General features: G+C 46.3%; 1 protein-coding gene across 1 annotated transcript in view; it reads right to left on the bottom strand.

The window, feature by feature from the left end:
- ULK1 (unc-51 like autophagy activating kinase 1) overlaps window positions 1-20873 on the bottom strand; it is a 78899-nt gene that overhangs the window by 21607 nt on the left and 36419 nt on the right. Inside the window, exons 10-15 of the mRNA XM_084297332.1 lie at window positions 19401-19483; window positions 15121-15171; window positions 7722-7810; window positions 5409-5574; window positions 4598-4658; window positions 3687-3776 (exon numbers count right to left, since the gene is read on the bottom strand). Of these exons, the coding sequence (XP_084153458.1) occupies window positions 3687-3776; window positions 4598-4658; window positions 5409-5574; window positions 7722-7810; window positions 15121-15171; window positions 19401-19483 (540 nt within the window). The remainder of the gene's footprint in view (window positions 1-3686; window positions 3777-4597; window positions 4659-5408; window positions 5575-7721; window positions 7811-15120; window positions 15172-19400; window positions 19484-20873) is intronic.

Here is a 20873-nt window from a genome sequence, read left to right as displayed (position 1 = left end):
CACCGAACAAAGGCTGAACGCTTGTGGCTCACAGAGGACACCAGCAAAGGTTTTGCTGCCAAGAGCTATCTGCAATTCATGCAGGGACACTGCTGCACCAGTGGCGCCTCCGTCAAAGCCTCAGCACACCACGAAGAGAACACACACTTCTGGTGCACTTCAGAGGATTTGCAAGTTAACTACAGCGTGCAGAAGGCAACTCGGGAGAGAATAAAATCCGGGGACAGGAGCTGGTATCGGTATGCCCATCAAGGTCAGGAAGAATATCACGCACACGAAATGGGACAGGCCCATTCTGCAAATCTCAGACTTTCCAGTTCCATCTGGTATATCAGCTCTATGCAGGTAAATCAGCTCACATCTGATATCTGTTCCCCCAGGTGACAGTCTCCCTGTTATTCTTAGCCTGTATGCACCACTCAGCAAAACCCATGCTATACAAAAACCATGCAAACACCACATTTAACTAAGTAGCTGCCTAAAGTCTTTTCCCAAAGGCTCCAGAATTCTTGGATTAATTGCCACGGTGCTGTTATTTACAGCTGCCAACATCAATTGCAGGGAGGCTGCACAATTACAGAAAGACCTTATTGGTAATGAAGGCTTCTGCAGTCTTCCTTGCTGTCAGGGTAGGACACACACCTTGGCTTGAACCCTTGAAGCAGGAAGTATTGCTTCTTCGGGTCTAACACTCAGAGAGGAAGTGTTTTTCGTAAGGTGAGGAAAGACGTTTAATTCAGCAGGAGTGTACACATGTGCATAGGGCACAGGCTGTGTCTTATTTGGCAGTTCAAAATATCCCATCACCAAAATTTCTTTTCTGGGGAAGGTCAGCAGTACTTTGTGGTTCATGGTGACAGCATTCAACAAAGCTGATCTGCAGTTCTCCACACTGTGCACATGAAGACACTCCTCATTCACAAAAGAACTCATTAACCAATAAAGGCTGAAAGATCAAAATGTGATTCTCATTTCTCTCTTCCTCTCTTAACATATCTACTATTTTTTTCTATTATTTTTATTCATTTAAATTCTACATATTCTTCTTTTCGTGTTCTTATCTCTCCCACCAGAAAGACTTCACCAACAGACTCTCAGTCTGCCTCTAAAAGGCATCACCTAAGCCTTGATTTTTCACTAGCATATAGTAAAATAAAGACATTCAAGGTTTCTAATTGCTCAGTGGAAAGGTGAGGGTTTTGGTGTCTCTGCCTTCCATCAGTACTTGACACTGTGTCAGACAGACATAAAGCAAACAAGCTTTAACCAACAAATCTGAGGGCTGACGTCAGACTTCGCACACATCCTGACTTCCAACATAAATTTCAAACGTTCTCTCTTCAATCTGGCCAAAATCCTTTAACGGAAAAGATTTCTTGGGTGAAAAGTCTCTCCCTCTCCCCAGGATTTACATGAATCCTTATAGGAGCCAGGTGTCCTACACAAGGTCCAAGTTGCAAAAGAAAGTGCCCAGCTGACATATACTAAATCTGCTAATTGGCCTCAAGCCTTAAAGACTACAGCGGACAATAAATTTGCAAAGACAAAGAGATAAACCTGGGACAGGGAATTTAATTACTTGAGAGTAGTTAAGAGCTCTTTAAAAATTGCATGAAATCCATTAGCGTGGGATATATACAAGGAAGTACCGTTCGTTAGAATTATTAAACATTTTCAACAAGGAAGTATTAAAAAAAATACCAGCCCTCAACTGTCAGTGTATTTCAGTTCAGCCTAATCTTCGCCTTTTAGTTAACAACGAGGAGAGCTGCTCTAGAGTGCATCGTGACATCCTGAGGAAAACCCACTGCTGGCCACTAAAATAGCTTTTGCTTTCTGTCCCAGTTGGGCCACATCCAAGCATTGCTTACTAGCCTAGAGCCACACACGAAAGGGCAAACTGCTGCCTTCTAACAAGAAAAGACAGAGGAAAAGAAAATCAAGCATTCTTTGCACCAGTGAAGCTGAGTGCTGAACCAATGGGCCTCAGGAAATCTACAGCGAAGAGCACTGAAACTTGTGTTAATAATACTTCTGATGGACAGATCAAAGATCATGTTTTGCACTCCAGATTTGGAGTGACTGCCCCACCATTTCATTATCTATGTTTCGTTTCCCATCCTGGACAGGTTAGGAAGTAACTTTTCAATGTTTCTTTAAAGCAGATATAAAAGTGGGAAGTAGCTGCAGAGGGTGTGGAATCTGCTCCACAGAAGCTGCAGGAATGAGCAGGAAAGACAGCAAGAGCAGCAAGAGGTTTAGATCATAGCCACCGGCAGTGCCTTTCTGCCTTATGATCCACTACAATATGATGAAGAGAAGAGAGCAGCGAACAGTAGGCAGCATTTGAAGTGAACTTCCATGAATTTCTACTCACTGCTGTCCAGAAACAAGGCCAAATCCTTTAATAAAGACTGATCCCCAGAATGCAAAGGAATCAGTTTATTCAGAATAAGCTGTTAAAAAGCTTAGCAGGCAATGGCATAAGAAGCCTCATGCAATTATACTGCACACTGTGGTACGTGCCTGCCAATTAATCTGATCACGTCAGCAAGGCTTTGAGCTATATTCTTCTCCTTTACATTTATATGCTTTCAGGCTATGTTTTGTCATTTTCTGGGCTCTGTTTATGTGACGAGTGTGTTCAACACAGACTGGGACTACATTTTCTTCTTAAAGATTTTAGGGTCATCCCTCCCCCAGTGTGAACTCCCCTCACCCAACATGTGCCATATTGACAGAAGAGAAGATTAAAGCTGTCCTGCCTTCCCAGCAGGCACGAGTGAGGTGAGAAGCAAACCTGTCAGCTCCCTGTAAGCTAAGCACGAACCCGAAAGCTTCAAGCTCTAAAGTTTATAGGATTACTTTCCACTGACCATTAACAGCTTCTGAAGAAAAATGCAACTGGACCTGCTGGCGATGCTGGGCAGTTTGTGCTGTTGTGTGTGGGCAGCTCTCACCTACCACAATTCTAAAGGCCAAAACTGAGTTGAAAACAACTGGTTCAGTTGGAACTAAACCTGTGACCACACCTGTTTGCGCCTGTTATGCTTACTCATGCATCCTCTCTAAGGGCTGTGTGTAGCAGCATTACTTTATACAGACGTAGAGCAGTGAGCTGCTTGGAGCTTCAAGGAAACTGCAGACAATTAAGTAAGCCCAGGTCTCTGTCCTTCAACAGCAAGGGGAGATGAGCAACACCCCTCCACACTTGTCCTCCTATCCTTTGTCCAGTAATTCAAGCCCACAGTAGTTTCAGCCTTGGCTAACGCATTGTGCTCTATTTCACTGTGTGAATTTAAAAGCAAGGGTCTTCAGCTGGAATAACTCACTGCCTCTGCAGGCTGAGCACGGAGGGGACGAGTAGCACATACATACAGTGGAGTAGATTAACTCTCTGCTTGAGAATAATACCTGCCCCCAGGGAACAGAGTTAATTCCAGTTCTACTGCATTCTCTCTTAGCCCCTTCTGAGGGCCAGTGGTGGGAGAGACAGGCTCTATATTTGGGATGGATCAGTGCCCAAGGCTGGGGAGTTTCTCCTGGGTGTTTCTTGTTACCCTTTAATTAAAAGAGAGATGTGGATCTTGCTCAGCACACCAACATCTCTTAAAATTCTATCCTGGAAGTCAATGGGAATTTAATTAATCAAAGTTGCACAATCACCACAAAACAGTCCTTCTTACCTGGAGGGGCTAGGAGAACTGCTGTAAGGGGGAGAAGGAGACGGTGTCCTTCCCTGGCTTTCCAAGCCTGCTGAAGTCAGCAGAGAACTCCTGAAAAAATGGCAGACAGAACCCAGGTGTTAGAGCCTGTGAAATAACTCTGCTCCCTGCTGCAGAGCACAGAACAGAGCTGTGCCTGTCCCGCACCCTCTGCTGAGTCCAGTCATAGCAGCCCTGGAGCTGTCATGCTGCCCCACCTACACTCCAGTATTCAGGCACCACATGCTGATTGTCTGGCAGTGTTACAGTACCAACAGGCATTTCTCCCATGCCGTTTCAACCTGGTGTAAAAGCCTTTAAGCAAATGAAATGCAGTTTAGTCCTGAGGGATGAGGAAGCCAAGCATAAATGAATAGCAACTCTAGAAGCTGTGTGTTCACATCAGCATACGCACGTTCTCGTTCTTATGCAATCCTTATATCATGTTAGTGCAACTCTTCCTAACCCCAAGAACCTAGAAAAGCATCGCTGAAGTTTGTCTCAATGGCTAGTCTTCTAATCATGAATTTGACAGGAGTGAATGAAGATAGATGAAGTAACGAAGAACACCATCTTTTCATACAAGTTTCTTTACAAAAACAAGGGTGATGCAGAAGGGCTGTTTGCTGGCATTAGTGTGTTACAAACATAACTAGAGCAGAAAGCTTTGTTCCAAGTTGTTTCCAAATGCTGGAATACACAGTCCTACAGCTTTATTTCTGACTCAGACCTGACAGTGGAAACTGAAAATGGTCAGAAACAGGCAGGTGACAGTCATCCCTACCATGAAAGCTAACTCAGCAACATCCTTCCCCCATTCACCAGCACCCAGAAAGTCCCTAGTGCGCAGTATGCTCCAATGGCCTCATTTGCAGTTGCCTGGGTGCTCTTACCCACTGTACATCAGGCTGTCTTGGATTGGTTTCCCTCCTGCAGCCTCAGCAGTCATATCACCTAAGGAATAAGGAAGTGAAGAAACATTAATTTGAGATCAATTCCTCAATTGGAGGAAATTTCAGTTTCAACTGGAAATGTGGCTAGCACTAAGCATATGTACATTGGTCCCATTGCTGCTCCCAGGAAGAATAAAAACAACATTGAGCTCTTCCTTATGTGAGGATTACACAGCAGAGACCTGCCTGTCACAGTTCAGCCCTTCTAAATCCCTCTCTTAATAAAAGCAGTGCAACTGTGGAAGGAGGAATCAAAGCATTTATCACTAGTCCTAACTCAGCAAATCCTCACACACATGGCTGAGATTGAACAATATCCTTCTGCTGGCTAAGTACTAATGCATGAACATACTTAGGTGTGTGCCTGAACTGTAGCCCTGGACCCTGTGAACACATATATTTCATGCAATTCTTATCAAAGTATAAATACGCAGAGGTACTAATGTGAAATTCAAAGATACACGTACTTGAGCCTACTTATCTTCTTTTCCAGTTGGATTTCCAGTTTCAGTCTCTTACTGAATTCCCCAAATAACCTTTACTCTCAAATCCTATCTTTGAAGATAATTACAAAATATCCTATGAAGCTAACCAGGGAGACAGAAATCTCTTACAGTGTGAGAACTACAACTCTCCTGTTACTCAGCCAAAGCAGACAGGTTTAATCACTGTTTCAGCTGTGTATTAACTACCCTTAACATCCACATCCCCCCTCTCCTCAGAACGTCTGCATTTCCAGAAACCAACTTACTTGAGAACTGTGCTGGGACCATAACGAAGTCATCTGTGTCACAGGATGAATTCTTACTGCTGCTTCCAGCAGAGTCCTTCGATCCATGCAGAAAACCGGGGGAATCCTGGGTAGGAGATGCCAGCGTCTTCTCTTGCAGCTGCTGCTGCATCTCTCCAAGGGACTGCTAATTCAAGAAGAAAACAAATACTGGCTTCAGTACAGCTACTTCTTCATTCTGCTGGATCCTTTAAATCGAGCCGTACAAGGCTACAGACAACATTTTGCTCATAAAGCAGGGCTGACAGTTTGCCAGGGGCAGCTGTTCAGTTTACTGAGAAGGAACAGTCTTTTATGCCTATGTCAGAACCGTGCACCTTTTGTTACAAAAAACATAGTATTAGCATGTCTGATGTTCCTCGGATAAGAAAAAAATCACTTAAGGTATCACAACACTCTGCCACTCCTGAGGCTTTCTGGATCAAGCATGCATTTGCTACCAGCTCAGTTTGTAAGGCCAAGAAAAAGGGAAGAGCCTTCAGCAAGTTTTTGGTTGTTCTGTGTTTTTTGTTTTTGAACATTACACCTTCAGTCTCTACTCACATCCTTGCAGTAAGCACTCAGGAACAGGTATGGAAGTGTCTCAGCATTTTTCCGACAAATCTGTTTTGCTGTAATGCTGATGAGGAGTTAGAGAGGTCTAAAGAAGACAAAGCATCCAAGAGATAAACACCTCACAGCTGTCAGAGGCATGACAGGCTCCAAAAGAGCTCCATTTTTTCTCTTTCAGCCAAATGACGGATAGTCCCACAATCCTTTTACAGATAGATGGAGGCTAGATGGTTTTAGAAAGTTGTAAGACATCTCAATTGCCCACTGTGCAGATCATAAGACAATCTTCATTCTAATGCACTTTTGGGCTGAAAAAGATCAGAATCAGCTTGCACTTGGGCCCTAATAAAGCCTTGTCCTGTATCTACAGGGACTGACTCCCTGCACGTGCAATGCATGCAAGCAGAAGGACTTTCCCAGCTGTCAAAGCTGTCTCTTTTCCACATAGCAATGCTGGCTCTGCCTGCAGATGTGGCGTTTTTCACGTGCTGAGCCAGTATAACTCTGTCCGCAAAACTTCCAAACGCAGACCAGGACTGGTGCAGTACCCTTCTCACATGGAGACCCCAAAGTCTGCACCACCCTCGAGCTTCCTTGAGCTCAAGTGGAGAGAGTCTATTTTTCATAGCAGCTACCCATTCCTGGAGTCTTATGGCCAAGAAGCACCCCAGCCAACCACCCTTCTACCTATGGTTGCAGGGGGAAAAAATACAGTCAGGAATCCAATTATGTGCCATTCAGAGCAGAATCGACCTCTCCTCTCTGTCCAGTCCGTACCATGAGCACCCAGATCAACTGTAGATAGTGCCCCTCAAGCTTTCCCACACCAGCTCCTCACAGCAGATGCAATATCTTCCATGTGAAAACATGGGGAGAAAGATTCAGTCATGGCACTTCCTGGAAGAGGCTGAGAAACCTTGGCCCAGGGAAACCTCAGAGAACAAAGCAAAAAAGCAGCAATGCCAGGCACAAGAAAAGAAAATTCAGTCTTTCTCCCTTTCCCATCACACCACCAGCATTCCTCAGTTCAAAGTCAAAAGGCAGCTTTCACCAAGAGCCTCCGAAAACAAGCTTTCAGTTCAGTGAGCTAGAGGAATGTCACTTCACTGGTCAGTTGATATTCTGCCCTCCAGGAAAGTTTTCATCATTTCAGGTAACCAGAGAGAAAAACCATCAGTTCAGATCAGCTCTGACAAGACCACCAGACTGTGGCAGGCCTGGTCTGGGCACACAGCTCTGCTGAATGTCTCTCTGTGGTGCCTGGGATTGCTGGTCAGAAAGGAGGAGGCTCACCTTTCAAAGAAAGGGTGGATCTGCTGTCAAGCTGCAGAGACTTCGCTTGAGAACAGAGAACCTCTAGCCAAATAAGCATTACTATGCCCTGAATTAGTGGCCAGTTTTTGGGTTGTTGTTTTATTATTATTATTTTTGGTTCCAAGGAGCTTTCTGCCTCTCCCAACACAAGCTAGCATTAACACCAACTCCTTTCACAAAGGTTTTTCACGTAATAGACAACGACAAATTGAAGTATTTCTTGTAGAGAGAAAGACAACCTTCAGAACCCAAACTCTGAGCAGACTGGGAAGGACACTGCACCAAGCACAGGCAGAACTACAGTGTTCAGTAACTTGCAGCAGATGACAGCAAAAGCAAGGCTGTACTTCAGAGAAGCAAGCAGAGAGACCACTAACATAACCAGTGCATCCTTGGAGCTGTACTTACAGGAGGTGATGCCAGGTGGGAAGTAGAAGAGCTGCTGGAGGAACTACCGGAGCCTGAACTGGGATAAGAAGGCATTGGCACAGAAGCAGCTAAAAACAAGGAGAGGGAGAAAAAAATATAACATAAATTAGTTGTCAACCTGAGATGAGTCAATAAAAGAAGGTCTTTTTCATTGTTTCACATCAGGTTTACTTCACGTATCAGATGCTGCCAAGTAAAGGAGAACAGCAGAAAAATTAGCATGCTGTTCAGCTGCAAGATTTTCATCCAGCCCCTCCTCCCCACGCTATTTCAGTTACAGCTCTTAGGGTGGATGCAGAATATCCAACCGAGATCAGGGGTCTACCCTACGGCTGACCTATACAGGCACCAGGATGGTTTCTGCCCTGGAGAGCCTCCAAAGCACCTTTGTAAATGAAGGGAAAGTTATGCAGAAAAACGGACTGAATTACTCAGGCCAGTGACACAAGTCAGGAGCTAGACTGCTGCCACACCCTCACAGTTTCTTCTTTATCAGCCCTTGTGGCTCAGAGCACCTACCCCGAATGCTGGGAGCTCTACTATGTAAACCACATCTGCTCAAGCCAACACAGGCCCATTAACCTCTTCAATCAAGAGGCATTACTCCACACGAAAACATTATGAACTCGGTCAAGATACAATCACTGCACATTTATCAAGTCTCTGTGGGGAGGAGAAACGCACACTCTGACAGAGCGACCGCACTGGGTGAGAAGGGAGGGCAAACAAAAGGGTCCTGGCCCAGAGAGCACTCGGCATTTGCAGGCTGGGAGCTCCGGGCCTTCCTTTGCAGCAGCCCTTCGTAAAGGCCTCGCAGAGTTGTGCTCCTCAGTTCGCCTCAGGACTCCCAGAACACACTCAATATCCGAGACATCCTGTGGACACAAATCTCTTTGCTATGAAAAGGTAACTTCTCATTTTCGCTTTGTGCTTGCTGCCCCCCCAGAAGGCATTCAGGCATCCCAGGCCACGTACTATAAAACCCCACAGATGTAATCATTCCACAAGGAAACAGTCCATTGCTTCTTATTCCTCAGCTCATTCTTCCTCGGTGACACCTTCTGCAAGTTGAAGAGCTTTTGCTTATTTAATCTCTTCGTGCAGAAGTTGTTCCAGAGCGCTGGCTGTTCCTGCAGCCCTTCTCTTGGCGTTTCATGGTTCAGTATCAGAACCGTTCGCTTTATTTACTTCATTACCAAACTGTTTTTCCTGTAATCCTGAGAGAGGCACACAGCTCACGCTGAAAGGAGAAGTTAGCATCGACCTTCAGGCAGAAAAAATGATGAAGGCATCACAAGAGCAAAGAACATTCAACTCCAACGACTCGTGCAAGTGAGGTTCAATAAATTGCTTGGGAGAGCTCAGCTCAGAAGGGAGACGAGTCAAAGGTAACAGTGACTCCTCAGTGGGCTTTGAAACTTTGAGTGCTTCAAACTTGCCAGTGCCCCAGCACCAGACTACGTGGTACAAAGATGCAAGAGAGTCCCAACATCCTTGCTAGGCTACTTAAAATCAGATTTCACTTTGCAACCACTTTGGTATTTGAATGACTTTAGACAGAGATCAGAGGTGACGATTAAATAAGAACATTTTGCTTTGCTCCTCTTCCATTGTGCTGGCAGAAAATCAGCATCTTGTATCAATTTCTACCTTTACAGGACCTGTGTTAATGACTCCCTGCTTCATGCAAGGAGGAGTAATAACGCCTCAAAGAACACTTCTGTTTGAAGTAAACCTACTCCTGTCATTAACTGCACTGGCTGCTACAGCACACTTACTCCACTCAACTGGCTAGAAAAATAAAAGTACATCTCTCTGCAATTAACAGTTGAAACAGTGTTTTAATGATAAAAGAATGGGAAAATATGCCTTTTAATAAAAGGCTTTAAAACATTTAGCCTATCAAAGGAGTTAAAGGATGAGTAGCTGAGCGTGTCCCAGCACAAGCAGAGCAATCACCTGGCTGCTGAACTCCTCACTCTGCCAGGGACGCAACCAGACCCAGCAACAGAAAGACCAAGCCAAAGCAGCACAGACTGAAAACTGGAACAGTGTAACTGGGGTGACAGCAGAGGTTAGGCTATCCTACAAAGGGGGCGATTCAGCAGAGCACGGGCCCTCCTGCAGAAGTCCCATGGGGACTGCTGGGGTGGCTGCAGTGCCACGCGAGCACGCACACACGCGGTGCCTTCCCGGCTTGTGGCAGAACAGCCGGGCAGTGCTCACTCCACTGCAGCTTTAGAGCTTAGGTCTATAACGAAAAAAAAATCTTTGCAAAGCTTTGTTAGAGGCTACTTTATTTTTACGCCCTGCATCTATGCTGTACTGGGTGTGTCCCCAAAGTGGGCCCTGCAGTTACAGCACACCGGGCCCGGCACAGGAATGAGCACCGTGGCACCCTACAGAAGGATGTTGTGGGAGGTCGGTCAAGGACTTGGCATGGAGAGCCACATCGCCCACAGCCAGCATCCTCTTCCAGCTCAGTGGGCTTCCCACACAGCTGGTGCATGCTCCCCACGCTCAGGGAACACACACAGAGGGCTGAGACCTCGCCTGCAAGACGGAGAGCCCCGTCCTGCCTCTAACACGCTGCTTCTGGTCCCAGAGAGACTCCTGCAGAGAAACCCCTACTGCCTTCCCTATACTATTCCCAGAAACCATGGGGGACGTTTCCCCCATTATCTTGCCAGCTCCTACAGATCAACTGACCCTTGTGCAGACAGCCCTCCCCATTAAATAAAGGCTCTTTTAGGAAAAGGTAAGTGATTTTTGAACTATATCCACACGGACGTGCTGCAAAACTTGTGCCACGGTTCATTTTTCCTGGAATTAGTATTTTCATTAGAGTCATTTCAGGGCTCTCTCAAGGTCCCTTCCACACTATTTTGGTTTCGTGTTTATTATTGATTTAAACCTGGCTGCAATTGAGACTTTTCTATTTCTGTCTCTTTGCTTTGGCCAGCTTTCCACTAATCTCTAAAGGAAGAGAAGCAGACAGGCTTCTCCGCTACCAGCTGAAACCCAGATTAAAATTCTGCATGAAGCACAACCTTCAGATACAGCATCTTTAATCACGTTCTTCCTTAAAACCCAAACTCCCCAAATCCACTCTGTAATGCTGTAAGGCCCAACACAAAAGCTCCCGATGCTAAAAATGAACTGTCAGCCCATGCAAGTAGAGCCCTGGCTGCCATAGGCCTGGCAGTGCATTTCTCCCTGCCAGGCACCCAGGAAGGGTTGGAAGCTCGACACTCGCTCCCATCTCCTCCACACGCCCAGGCACTCCCAGTTCAAAATTAAAAAGGGTGCAAACACTTGGCTCATCGTGCTTTCAGCTCAAGTCTGAACGTGGGGAATATTAACGTGAATTGTAGGCCCCCACCCAAATCCAAAAATTGCTGGATTGTAATTGTAATGTAAATAAGTCTCTTCTCGTAATTGTCCTCTCCAACTTGTTCCAGCAACAAAACAGAGTGGATGTTGCATAACCAAAGTCAACTGGTTTCAAATGGGAGAGCTACGAGCTGCAGAGGGAAGCCTGTGCTCCAGCTGTGTGGATCTTGATCCTGGATCCTACACCTGCAAAAATCACTGATGACAAATCATCCTACAAGGGGCTGGGCTGTCCTAAAAATAACTGAGCCTCAGGCTTTGTGGAAGCTTTATTTGGTATCTGAGTTTTACACGCATTGGAGAGATGCATTTTTGTTATTATCTGGGTGTAATCAAAACCAGTCATCAAGAAGTTATTTGACTGCAGTCTCTGGCAAGGCAGTATTTTGAGTGCAAAAACAAGGGACTTGCCTGAAGAATAAATTTGGTTTTAGAGTTAAAAGAAAAAAAAAAAAAGTCTTACCATTAAAATCTTTCATCTGCACAAGTCATGATGATTTTTGCTAGTTTCTACCTGGGTATTTTATGTGCACTACGTTTATAAAGATGGAAAAAAAAAACATGACAGACATCTCCCAGACACCTGAACCATCCCAGCAGCATCACCTCGTGCACTGCCGAACCACAACTGCTCATGTTTAAACTCTCTTAAGTCAGAGCAAAGGAGGTACCAGCTTTGCATTCATTAAAGACAGGAGCAAAAGAACTCCAAAATACTCTGCACGGGTACCAATTACAACGTGTTTACGGAGAGAAGACTTGCACAAGCATCTAATTATGCCTCCTCCTGTGTTATTACTGTAACGCACTGCCCCATCCCACGTGGCGATCAGAGTCCTGGCTAGAGACAGACGACATCCTGGCTAGACAGGGTATTTTAAAGACTTTATTAACAAAATTTTACACATCTATAGCACATTAGTCACACGTACAAAACCCATAATAAAATATAAATAAAGAAACAGAAACTAAAGTGCATGGTTTATTTAACACCCAAGGCCTTGAACCCACTCTCCAGGCTAAAGTCTGTGGCAAGCAGAGCTTTGTGGTCAGCGCTGGCTATCAGAAGATTTAGGTCCACAGCAAGGAGTGAAAGAACAACCATCCCTCGAAATCTCAGGAGAGGACGAATTTGTCAGAGAAGTCATATTTGAAGATTTTTGACAGAAATGTTGATTTTGATGAAGCATCTTGAGAAATATGAAAATTTATTGAAATGAGGTAGCCTTGGCAACTTCAAAATTATCCACTCAGGAATATCATGGAACTCTTACATAGCATTATGAAATCCAAAATTTTCTTGCACTAGAAGAAATCTGTACGATTTCATGAGGTGGTAGACTAACACGTATCCCAACAGAACAAATAGCTGAGAGCTCTTCATTTTTCATCGCTGTGTTTTGACCAGGTCTGGACCAAGCCTTGGCAGGATTCGGAAGCCCGGGTGATGTCCTCAGCTCTGTGCACTGGTGGCAACTCTCCTGTTCGCCCCTCTGCCCAAGGGCGGATCTGCCTGCAGGGCCAGAGGCCACCGCGCTCAGTTCAGACTCCAGGAGTCCTCAGATAGAAAGTGAGCAGCTCACGTTAAAACTGGTTTGGGACCTAAAGGCATGCAGTTATCTGCATCTGCAGCACAGGCGTCCCTGGGCCGTAAGCTCCTTTAGGCTGCACACTGGGTCCCTGAGCATAGCTGAAGTCTTGGTGCGTTCATCATGCAACAGGAACTGTTCCAAACACAGATGCTTGTGCAGATTATGCAGACTGTATGGGAAACTTGCACGCTCCAATCTGCATGACCTACTTGTGATTTCACTGAAGTCAGCGGTAGCACGATTATCAGTTCTCAGGGAGAATGAGAACACCAGAGCGGGCTGTTCCTCCTCCCAGTTCTCCACTGTGCAATCCAATCTGAGCATGACCCTCAGGATTCAAATGCAGCCATCTCGCCTTCTTCAATGCTTCCCACACCTGTGATGCTGTGCCACACATTTATGTGAAGCAGCACAAACTTCTGGACTTGTTTTAGTTCTGCACACAAAGCCAGCTGCACACAAAGCTAGCCCTGAGCACCTCTGACTGTGTTTGGTCACCTAGACCTGTGCAAATATTAATCCCCCTCCCGTGTTAAGCAGCGCCATGTACAGCTGAGTTTTTCTTGAGACCACCACAACCCAGATGTTTGCTGACACACGGGTTCTTCTCTCGTGTGTTCAGAAGTCAACAGGACCACTACTTCCACACGCAGCCTCTCATCCAGGCTCTTCCCTGCACTTCCCAGAGGCCTCCATCCATCCACCCATCCATCCATCCAGCCAGCCAGCCAGCCAGCCGCTGGTGCCTCCGCAGCAGACTTCCAGAACGATCTCCTCCAGTAGCAGGCTTCTACCAGTGCACAACATCTTGGAGACTTCCAGCAACACAGAGGTATTGCTCCCCTCATCTTTTTAAAACCAGTAGTAGTCTCTCCTGCTTGGAGAGGACTCCAAGCTGGGAACACAGACCTGGAGGCAGGGGCCAGCAGGGCAGCAGAGAGGTCTGGAGTTGGGACAGCCCCTACCTGCCCGTACAGGGGCCCTCTTAACTGGGCCTTGACCACACACCACTACCTTTGGTGCAGATGGGGGCAAAGGCTGAGCTAGAAACCGTGGCTCATAACAGTGCCTTTGGTTTCTGCACAGCAAGCGTGCAGAAGTCGGAAACTGAGGCCAAGCCAGCAGAATCCTTTCATGTTTGCAGGGGGTTTCCCGTTCCTCTGGCCAATGAAGCAATCGAGCAGCTGGAGGTAAGAGAGGAGCTGGTTGGCACGCAGGGCAGAGCCGTGGGAGCCCTTCCCTGCCCGCAGGGGGATCAGACTCGGAAGGCCTTTTCTCACACAGCAGCGGTACAGCAGGTGCTGAGTGCTGAGCTGGCTTCGGAGCAGTCCTGAACAGGCGGAGTCCTTTCCTGCCTGCAGAGGAGTCCCGCTTCACAGGACTCACGCCACATCTTGCTGCTTTGCCAGCTCCCCTAAACCAGAACCATCTTTTCTTGCCCGCAGGACGGTCACCTACATACACGGTTAGAAATCTGTATCAGAAACAACTGAGAAGTCCTGCTCTTCCCTCCAGGGGCATCCACTGTGCCACATGCCCAAGAGTGGCTCCGTGTTCAGAAAGCACCGGGCACGTTTCCTCTGAAACCTCCAGCCCTTGCGCTGGGCACCCCAAATCAGAGCCAAGGTTTCCAGCAGTGACTATCACTTAAGAGATTAAAGGCGCAAGAGGATCTTTCCAGAAGAAAATAGATGACCATATACAATTCCACTAAAACGAGTCCTTTGGCCAGCAGTATCATATCCCATGCACTGGCAGCAGTTCAGAATTGTTTTCCCACAAACAAAACTGAATCACAGTACGTGTGGTTGGAAATTTGCAAAGTTTTGATTCAAAAGAGGAAAGAATTCTCAATAGAAATCCGGCTTTGTTTTGGACAGTTCTCACAGAGCACCAGTAAGTAATCTTTCTAAAACAAGATTTTGCAAGACTTTGGAGGTAAACACGGCGGGTTTCAGTTACCAAATGTTCTTCCCATTTGGTACAACCACACCTGGCAAGCAGTGACAAGAATGTCATCTTCTTTCTGCCTGTTCACTATCCTGAATTGTCCTGCTGATGTGGGTGAAAACACATGATCTTGCTGCATAATCCTGTTTACCTACAAGCATCCCCACTGGCCAAGCACTTCACAGAGAACAGCTGAACGCATTTCAAAGCTACATTTACCTCTCATTTAGGTTTCTAAATAGCCCCCAAATCCTCCCTTTGAAGATGTCGGCAACATTAAATACATTTTGATAGCAAAATCTGGACATGACACGGTAATGAATCCTGAATCCACACCCAAATAACCAAGAAAGCAAAGCAACCTTTTTGTTTCCTTTTGAACTAGCAGCACAGGAAGACGCGTCATGGTTCAAAAACTGTTGTAATAGAAATGCGACACTTACATTTCTTCATTGAGGCACTTGCATCCAAGAATGGGTGATGGAAAAACTCATCTGAAAAAAGATCAAGAACAATGAGTCAGTGAAAGGAAATGACTGTTAGGAGTTTACAAAGCAGTTAAGCATAACAAGTTACAGTATTTTTACAGTGATTTTTCCACACAGTCCAGTCACTTAACCATGGAATCTGACTGTTGATGCAGATAACACTGGTCAAGAACGCAGATGCAACCGGATGTAGGACTTGCTCAAAAACATAAATTAGATAGTGATCCCAGGATCCAAATAACTATAGGGGAAAACAAACAAAAAAAACCAGTAGCTCCTATGCTACAGGCATCTCTGCAACATCAGTTGGGGGCGGAAAGGGAGATCAGATTGGCCAGCTACATGAATGAAAAAAAAAGGTAGGAAAAAAACTTTTGCCAAAAGCATGGCCAAAAGACATGATCAACCAGCAGTACAAATGGATTTTCCTTCCCCATAGGGTATTAAACAACTTGGTAAGGTTTTGCTGCAAGCTACAACTTTGGGTTGCCAGGAGCATAAAACAAATTACTTGCAAATATTCCCGTCTTCCAACAGCTGCTGCAGATGTTGGAAGGGGAATCAGTTACCAAGGGCCAGAAACTGACTGAGCTAGCTCCTGATGGAGCTGGCGTGGTCATGTCATAAGCTTGTATCAGCAAGAAGGGGAATTCTGAAATGAAAAGCATTAAAAGCCCTATTTCATGACTGATCAGAACAACAAGGTACCCTAACGGTAGGAACCAGGTGCTGCCACTAATCCCATAGAAGAGAAACACTTCTACGGAGTGATCTTCCATGATACACAGAGCCAAACCCATCCTGCACTTAAGGCAGAAATGCGTTTTCTAAAAGGCCACCGCAGAATTAAAAGCCCAAAACTCCCTTTTACAGCAGCACAACTGCCACAGATTTGCTTGTTAGAGGAGGATATTCTACTCGTCCAGGTCAAATGTTTCCATCCTGGCTTGCTGGTGACCCTCTACACGTTTCCCCATCCTCCTAACCACCTCTCCTGACTCTGCCATCTCCAATCCAGAGCAGTTCTGCGCCGAGTCCGAGCAGAGCCCTCCCCTCCTCTACCACAACCAGCAACCTGAAGCGACTCGGCCTTTCAGGAGCATTAGTCATGGCTCAGCGCTGGCTACTTGGCGAACTGCAGGAGAAGCTCAACTTGTTTTCCCAGCATGGATTTCCTATTGCAACACCCAACGTTTACAAACTGCTGAATTCTGTAAACAGCTCCTCTCCAGACAGTGAGCTTTCCAGAAAGTAGCAACTGGTTTTGACGTCTTTTTAAAAAAGCAAAACAAAACAACTTAATCCCTCTTTCCCAAGCTGCTCCTTGCCACGGCCACGCCAGGGTCCTGCAGTCAGCACACACTGGTTTGGCACTCAGCACAGCAGAAGCAGTGCCAGGTTCCTCTGGCAGGGAATGTTGGAATCTCACAGATAAGATCTGCTGTGGATGGAGAACATCCCTATTCGTGAGGAGTTGCTCAGCTGCTGGACTTTCCTGCTGCCTCCTGAGCCCACTCCTCTAGAGGTACCATCCCCTCAGCTACGCTGATTCAGCTGGTTATGTGGTAACATCTGAGGGGGTGGAAATGACTACTTCTTCCATGTTTCCCCTCCAAATTGCTTGTTAGCTGTGCTTACAAAGCAAAATTTAACAACCCTGCTTGTGATCATCAACATGAAACTTCAACCTGAAACCCTCCCTGTACTCCTCTAGATAATCCTGGAATTGCAAAGCCCATCAGTTCCTGGTAGAAGAGCAGCTGAGACACACAGCAAGCAAAAGGAGCTTCAGCCTTGCATAATGAATGCTTTTGGGTGAACCAAGCTGTGGGGGAGCTTTGTGGAGGACACCACACACAGCTCCAGACAGATGGAAGGGGCCTCAGGGACCAAGAAGGAACAGCACATCCAGCTCCTCAGTGATCCGCCCTGACCCAGCAGTGCACGTGGACCTTCATCTTCAGAGCACAGAAGAGTCAAGGGACAGCTAACAAAGGCACTGACCATCAGCCAAACATTTTTTATAAATAGCATACGTGGACAGAGTAGCCTCTGGTTAGTTTGCCAGTAGCAGGAGACGGTACCGGTATACCAGGAGCCACCTAAGAGAAATGGTTTGGGGATCTGCTTCAGATGGGACCTTGAGCTTCAGGACACTCACAGTTTGTGCACTGCTGGCCACAGGCAGCAGCTGAAAATGATGATAGTTGGGCATAGAGAGGTGCTCCCATTTAAACACTACTACTATTTTGGCAAGGAGGCATCACCTGGTAGCCTCCTGAGCTGACACTACGGAAAGGAATAAAGGATCATTCAGCAGGTGTATTTCAGAGTCTGGGCCCCCAGCAACATCAAGGAGCTGAAGACCCAGCAGCAGAAGACAGTAGGGAAAGGAAAACAGTTGTCACAAGCAGGGATGAAGCTCATACTTTGACAGAAGTAAGCAGAAGAAAGGAAGGAGAGGTGGATGAGAACGATGCCAGACAGCCATTGAGATCTGCCTTCTGTAAGGCACGAGGTCCATCTCAAATACAGGCTCCTCTAGGAATACACCTGCAAACCCTCCCTGAGAAACAATTCTATCTCACAAGGACATGCCAATCTGCAGAGAAAAGGATCCCTTATGTGATTAACAGGCAGCAATCTCAATCCAGCAAGATGTGCTGTAACTGTTGTCTTGAGTGAAATCAAAGCAAATCATCTCAAATCTCCAAGTGTTAGACAATGACTCATGCAGTCTACTCCCAAGAGGTACAAAACCAGCTGATAGGGTGGCTAAAAAGGCTTACCAGACTCCATTTCTGACAGCAGGAAAACAGAAACCTCAAATGTATTTTTCTTTTGAAATGTACAGCAGCATGACAGAAGCAGCTGAGATGCACAACCCAGAGAGAAGGTCTGCAGGGACTGCTGAGACACACTTATATTCGGTCTGTTTGTAGCTTCAGCAACTCCCTTTTGAAAAGGCTTGTGTTCTCACTTCCGCACTGCAGTAAGCAGTAGCCTTTCACATTCAGCCCTGGATAATTATGATCAGCCTTGGTTAATCCATGTACTTGCTGTACCCAGATGACAGCATCCCCAGAAAGGCTTTCCCAATAACTCTAATCCAAAAGAATAACCGAGGCTGCAGAACAATTTATCTTCATCAACTAGCATGTGATGATGCCCTGCAGGAAACAATCCACCTGGGCTGATAAGCAACAAAAAATAACAGAAAACTAACCCCCAGAAAACAAATAGCAAATGCTTTTATCCAAGTCTGACTAAAAAGTAACATTCTGAAAGCACAAACAAGCACACTTTATTCTCAAGGAAAAATGCAATGGATGTGCAAAAAGCAGCTAATTGTTGGCTGCTGTTGCGATGCTGCCCAACGGATATTTAACACAGATCTGTGTGCTTTGAGGCCCCAGCAGCAAGAAAACCACTTAAACAGGCTTTGCCCAGCGCCAAACCTAATTCAAACGCAGATGCTGGAGGAGCAAACTTACCCATTCCATCAGCAACACAAGCTAACAGAAGCAAAGCTCCTCACTGCTGTTCTCCGCATTCAGAGGCTAACACACCATCAGGACCAACTTCCTCGGTGAGAGACAATGTTCTTGTCCCAGTGTTCACCTGAGAAAGGTCTACACTCTCTCTCTCCTCCAAATGGAGGGGGGAACAGGAGAAAAGACCAGTGTTGTTTTTAGGTGAACTGGTCCTTTACAGCGGGCTTTAGGAAGAGTTCCACCTCTACCCACTTTCCTTTAGATGATGGCTTCAGTAGAGGTTCTTCAGAACCTTTTGACGGATTTGGAAGAGGCTGCTAAAACCAGAACTGCCTAGCACCTAACAATTGTTCTCAGCCTAGAAGGAATTAAGACGCTTAAAAAAAAGAAAATCAAAAAGGAAGTCTCCATGCCAGTCGTGTCAGGAGACAGAGACAGGTCTATAGTGAGAGTCAGAGCGTATACATTAAGTGGATACAGCTTACAGTGTGGGGAAGAAACTATGACAGTGAGAACTGGGATGCACAAGAAGCACGTTTCCCCTGATAGCATGCTTAACTACACAAGTCCAGAGACTACAACAGCAGAAGGTGGGAGAGGGAATGCAAGTAAGCAGCCAGGTACTACCAGTCTGGATGCTTTTCCTAGCACCGGCCAAAAGCACAGAGGTTTGTGCAGTGCAATAGCTCAAAGGAAGGCACCGACAAGCAGCACAACTAGAACTGGAAGGAGGTCTCTTACCGAAGTCCATGCGGTCCTTATGATTGCGCTGCAGAAGGCCCAGCAGCAGCTGCCTCAGGTGGCTTGATGTCTCCCTGGGGATGCTAGGATTGAAAACAAAAGCATGTAAGAGACCCTCCATCTACTTAAGCTACTTCTGCGTATTCACGAAGGCAAACTGCAAGTGCAAGCTCACTTTCTGCCTGCTGGGCTAGGAACATCATAGGAACTCACTGGAGAGAGGCTGGGCAGGAACATCTCTGCATCCATCTGGCTTTTACCCCCCATTGTCACTGCTAAGGCCACAGTGAATCGAGCTTTAGCGGCCTCTCCCACGAGCACCTGCAGGTCCTTCCCTTCCACTGCGATTCCAGCCCTCTGGTTCTCAGCTCAGCCTGGTCTATATGCAGTATTTTGCACATGCTGAATAAAATATCTTCTGCTTGCTCTAAGAGGAATAAGGAGGTCATTAAAATGAAGCAGTTACTGAGGGGAAGCTCCCCATTAGGATATTCGTGGTGAAATGTATCACCAGTTACTGCCATTTTATTAAGGCATTTCTTTTTAAATGCTGCTTATATAAGACTGGCAAGTGACCTTTGTCTATTTGCTTCTTGATATACATCATTTATTAATCAAAGGCCAGTAAGATCTGAGCATCTGGCACTCAAGCAAGCTAAAATTAGTGCAGCTATTTCCTTACTTTCCAGTTTAGCTAGGGAAAAAAAAAATTCTTTTCAATGGCCACTGCAGCACAGAAGAGGCAGTAAATCATTGCTCTCTCCAACTCCACAAGCAGACTGGGGAGAGGCCAGGTCAGCTCGTTATAACCCTGATATACTGCAAGAAGCAGGAAATAAATGAACGGATTAAGGAAGAGAAAGTAGAGTTCAGCTCTTGCATAAGTGGATTCAGTTCTGCTGACTTTCCTCTGTAACCAGCAGCACTGGTAGGGGCTGCAGCGGCGGCGTCCTGCCTGCAGCCAGAGCAGAGCTCTCCAAACTCAGCGTAGGTGGCTCCAACTCCTTGCAGCATTAACTCTGTTTATCGTGGCTGTGCCCAGCACGGCCCCACGGTTTGCCAAGCTTTCCCCTCTCCCCACACGAGGGTCAGCCGAGGTGAAGGCATGTGTGCTCAGCACAGCAATGCCAACTGCGCGGAGCCCCAGCCGGCTCAGTAGCACAGCACGTGGCTCACTCGGGCAGTGCTCACCACCCTGAAGCCAAGGCTGACCACCAGGGGTGAAACAACCGCTCCTGCACCATTTCCACCATGTCGCAGACAGGCTGAAAAAGAAGCTGGGTCAGAAGTGTGAGTGTGGGGGGAAAAAAAGCTGACCCTACCAAAATCTCGTTTGGTTTGGAGTGAAACCAGAGATGTTGGGCAAGGTGTGTATTTATAAATATTCTGTGAAGTCCTAGGCCTCGCTGGTGCAGGAATTTGAGCCCAGTGATTCCTAGAACAGAGGATCACGCCAAGCATCCGTCATGCTTG

Source organism: Netta rufina (assembly GCF_964035555.1).
Source record: "Netta rufina genome assembly, chromosome: 17".
Taxonomy (NCBI): domain Eukaryota; kingdom Metazoa; phylum Chordata; class Aves; order Anseriformes; family Anatidae; genus Netta; species Netta rufina.
The sequence above is the reverse complement of the archived record's forward strand: the minus strand, read 5'-3'. Positions and strand labels throughout refer to the sequence as shown.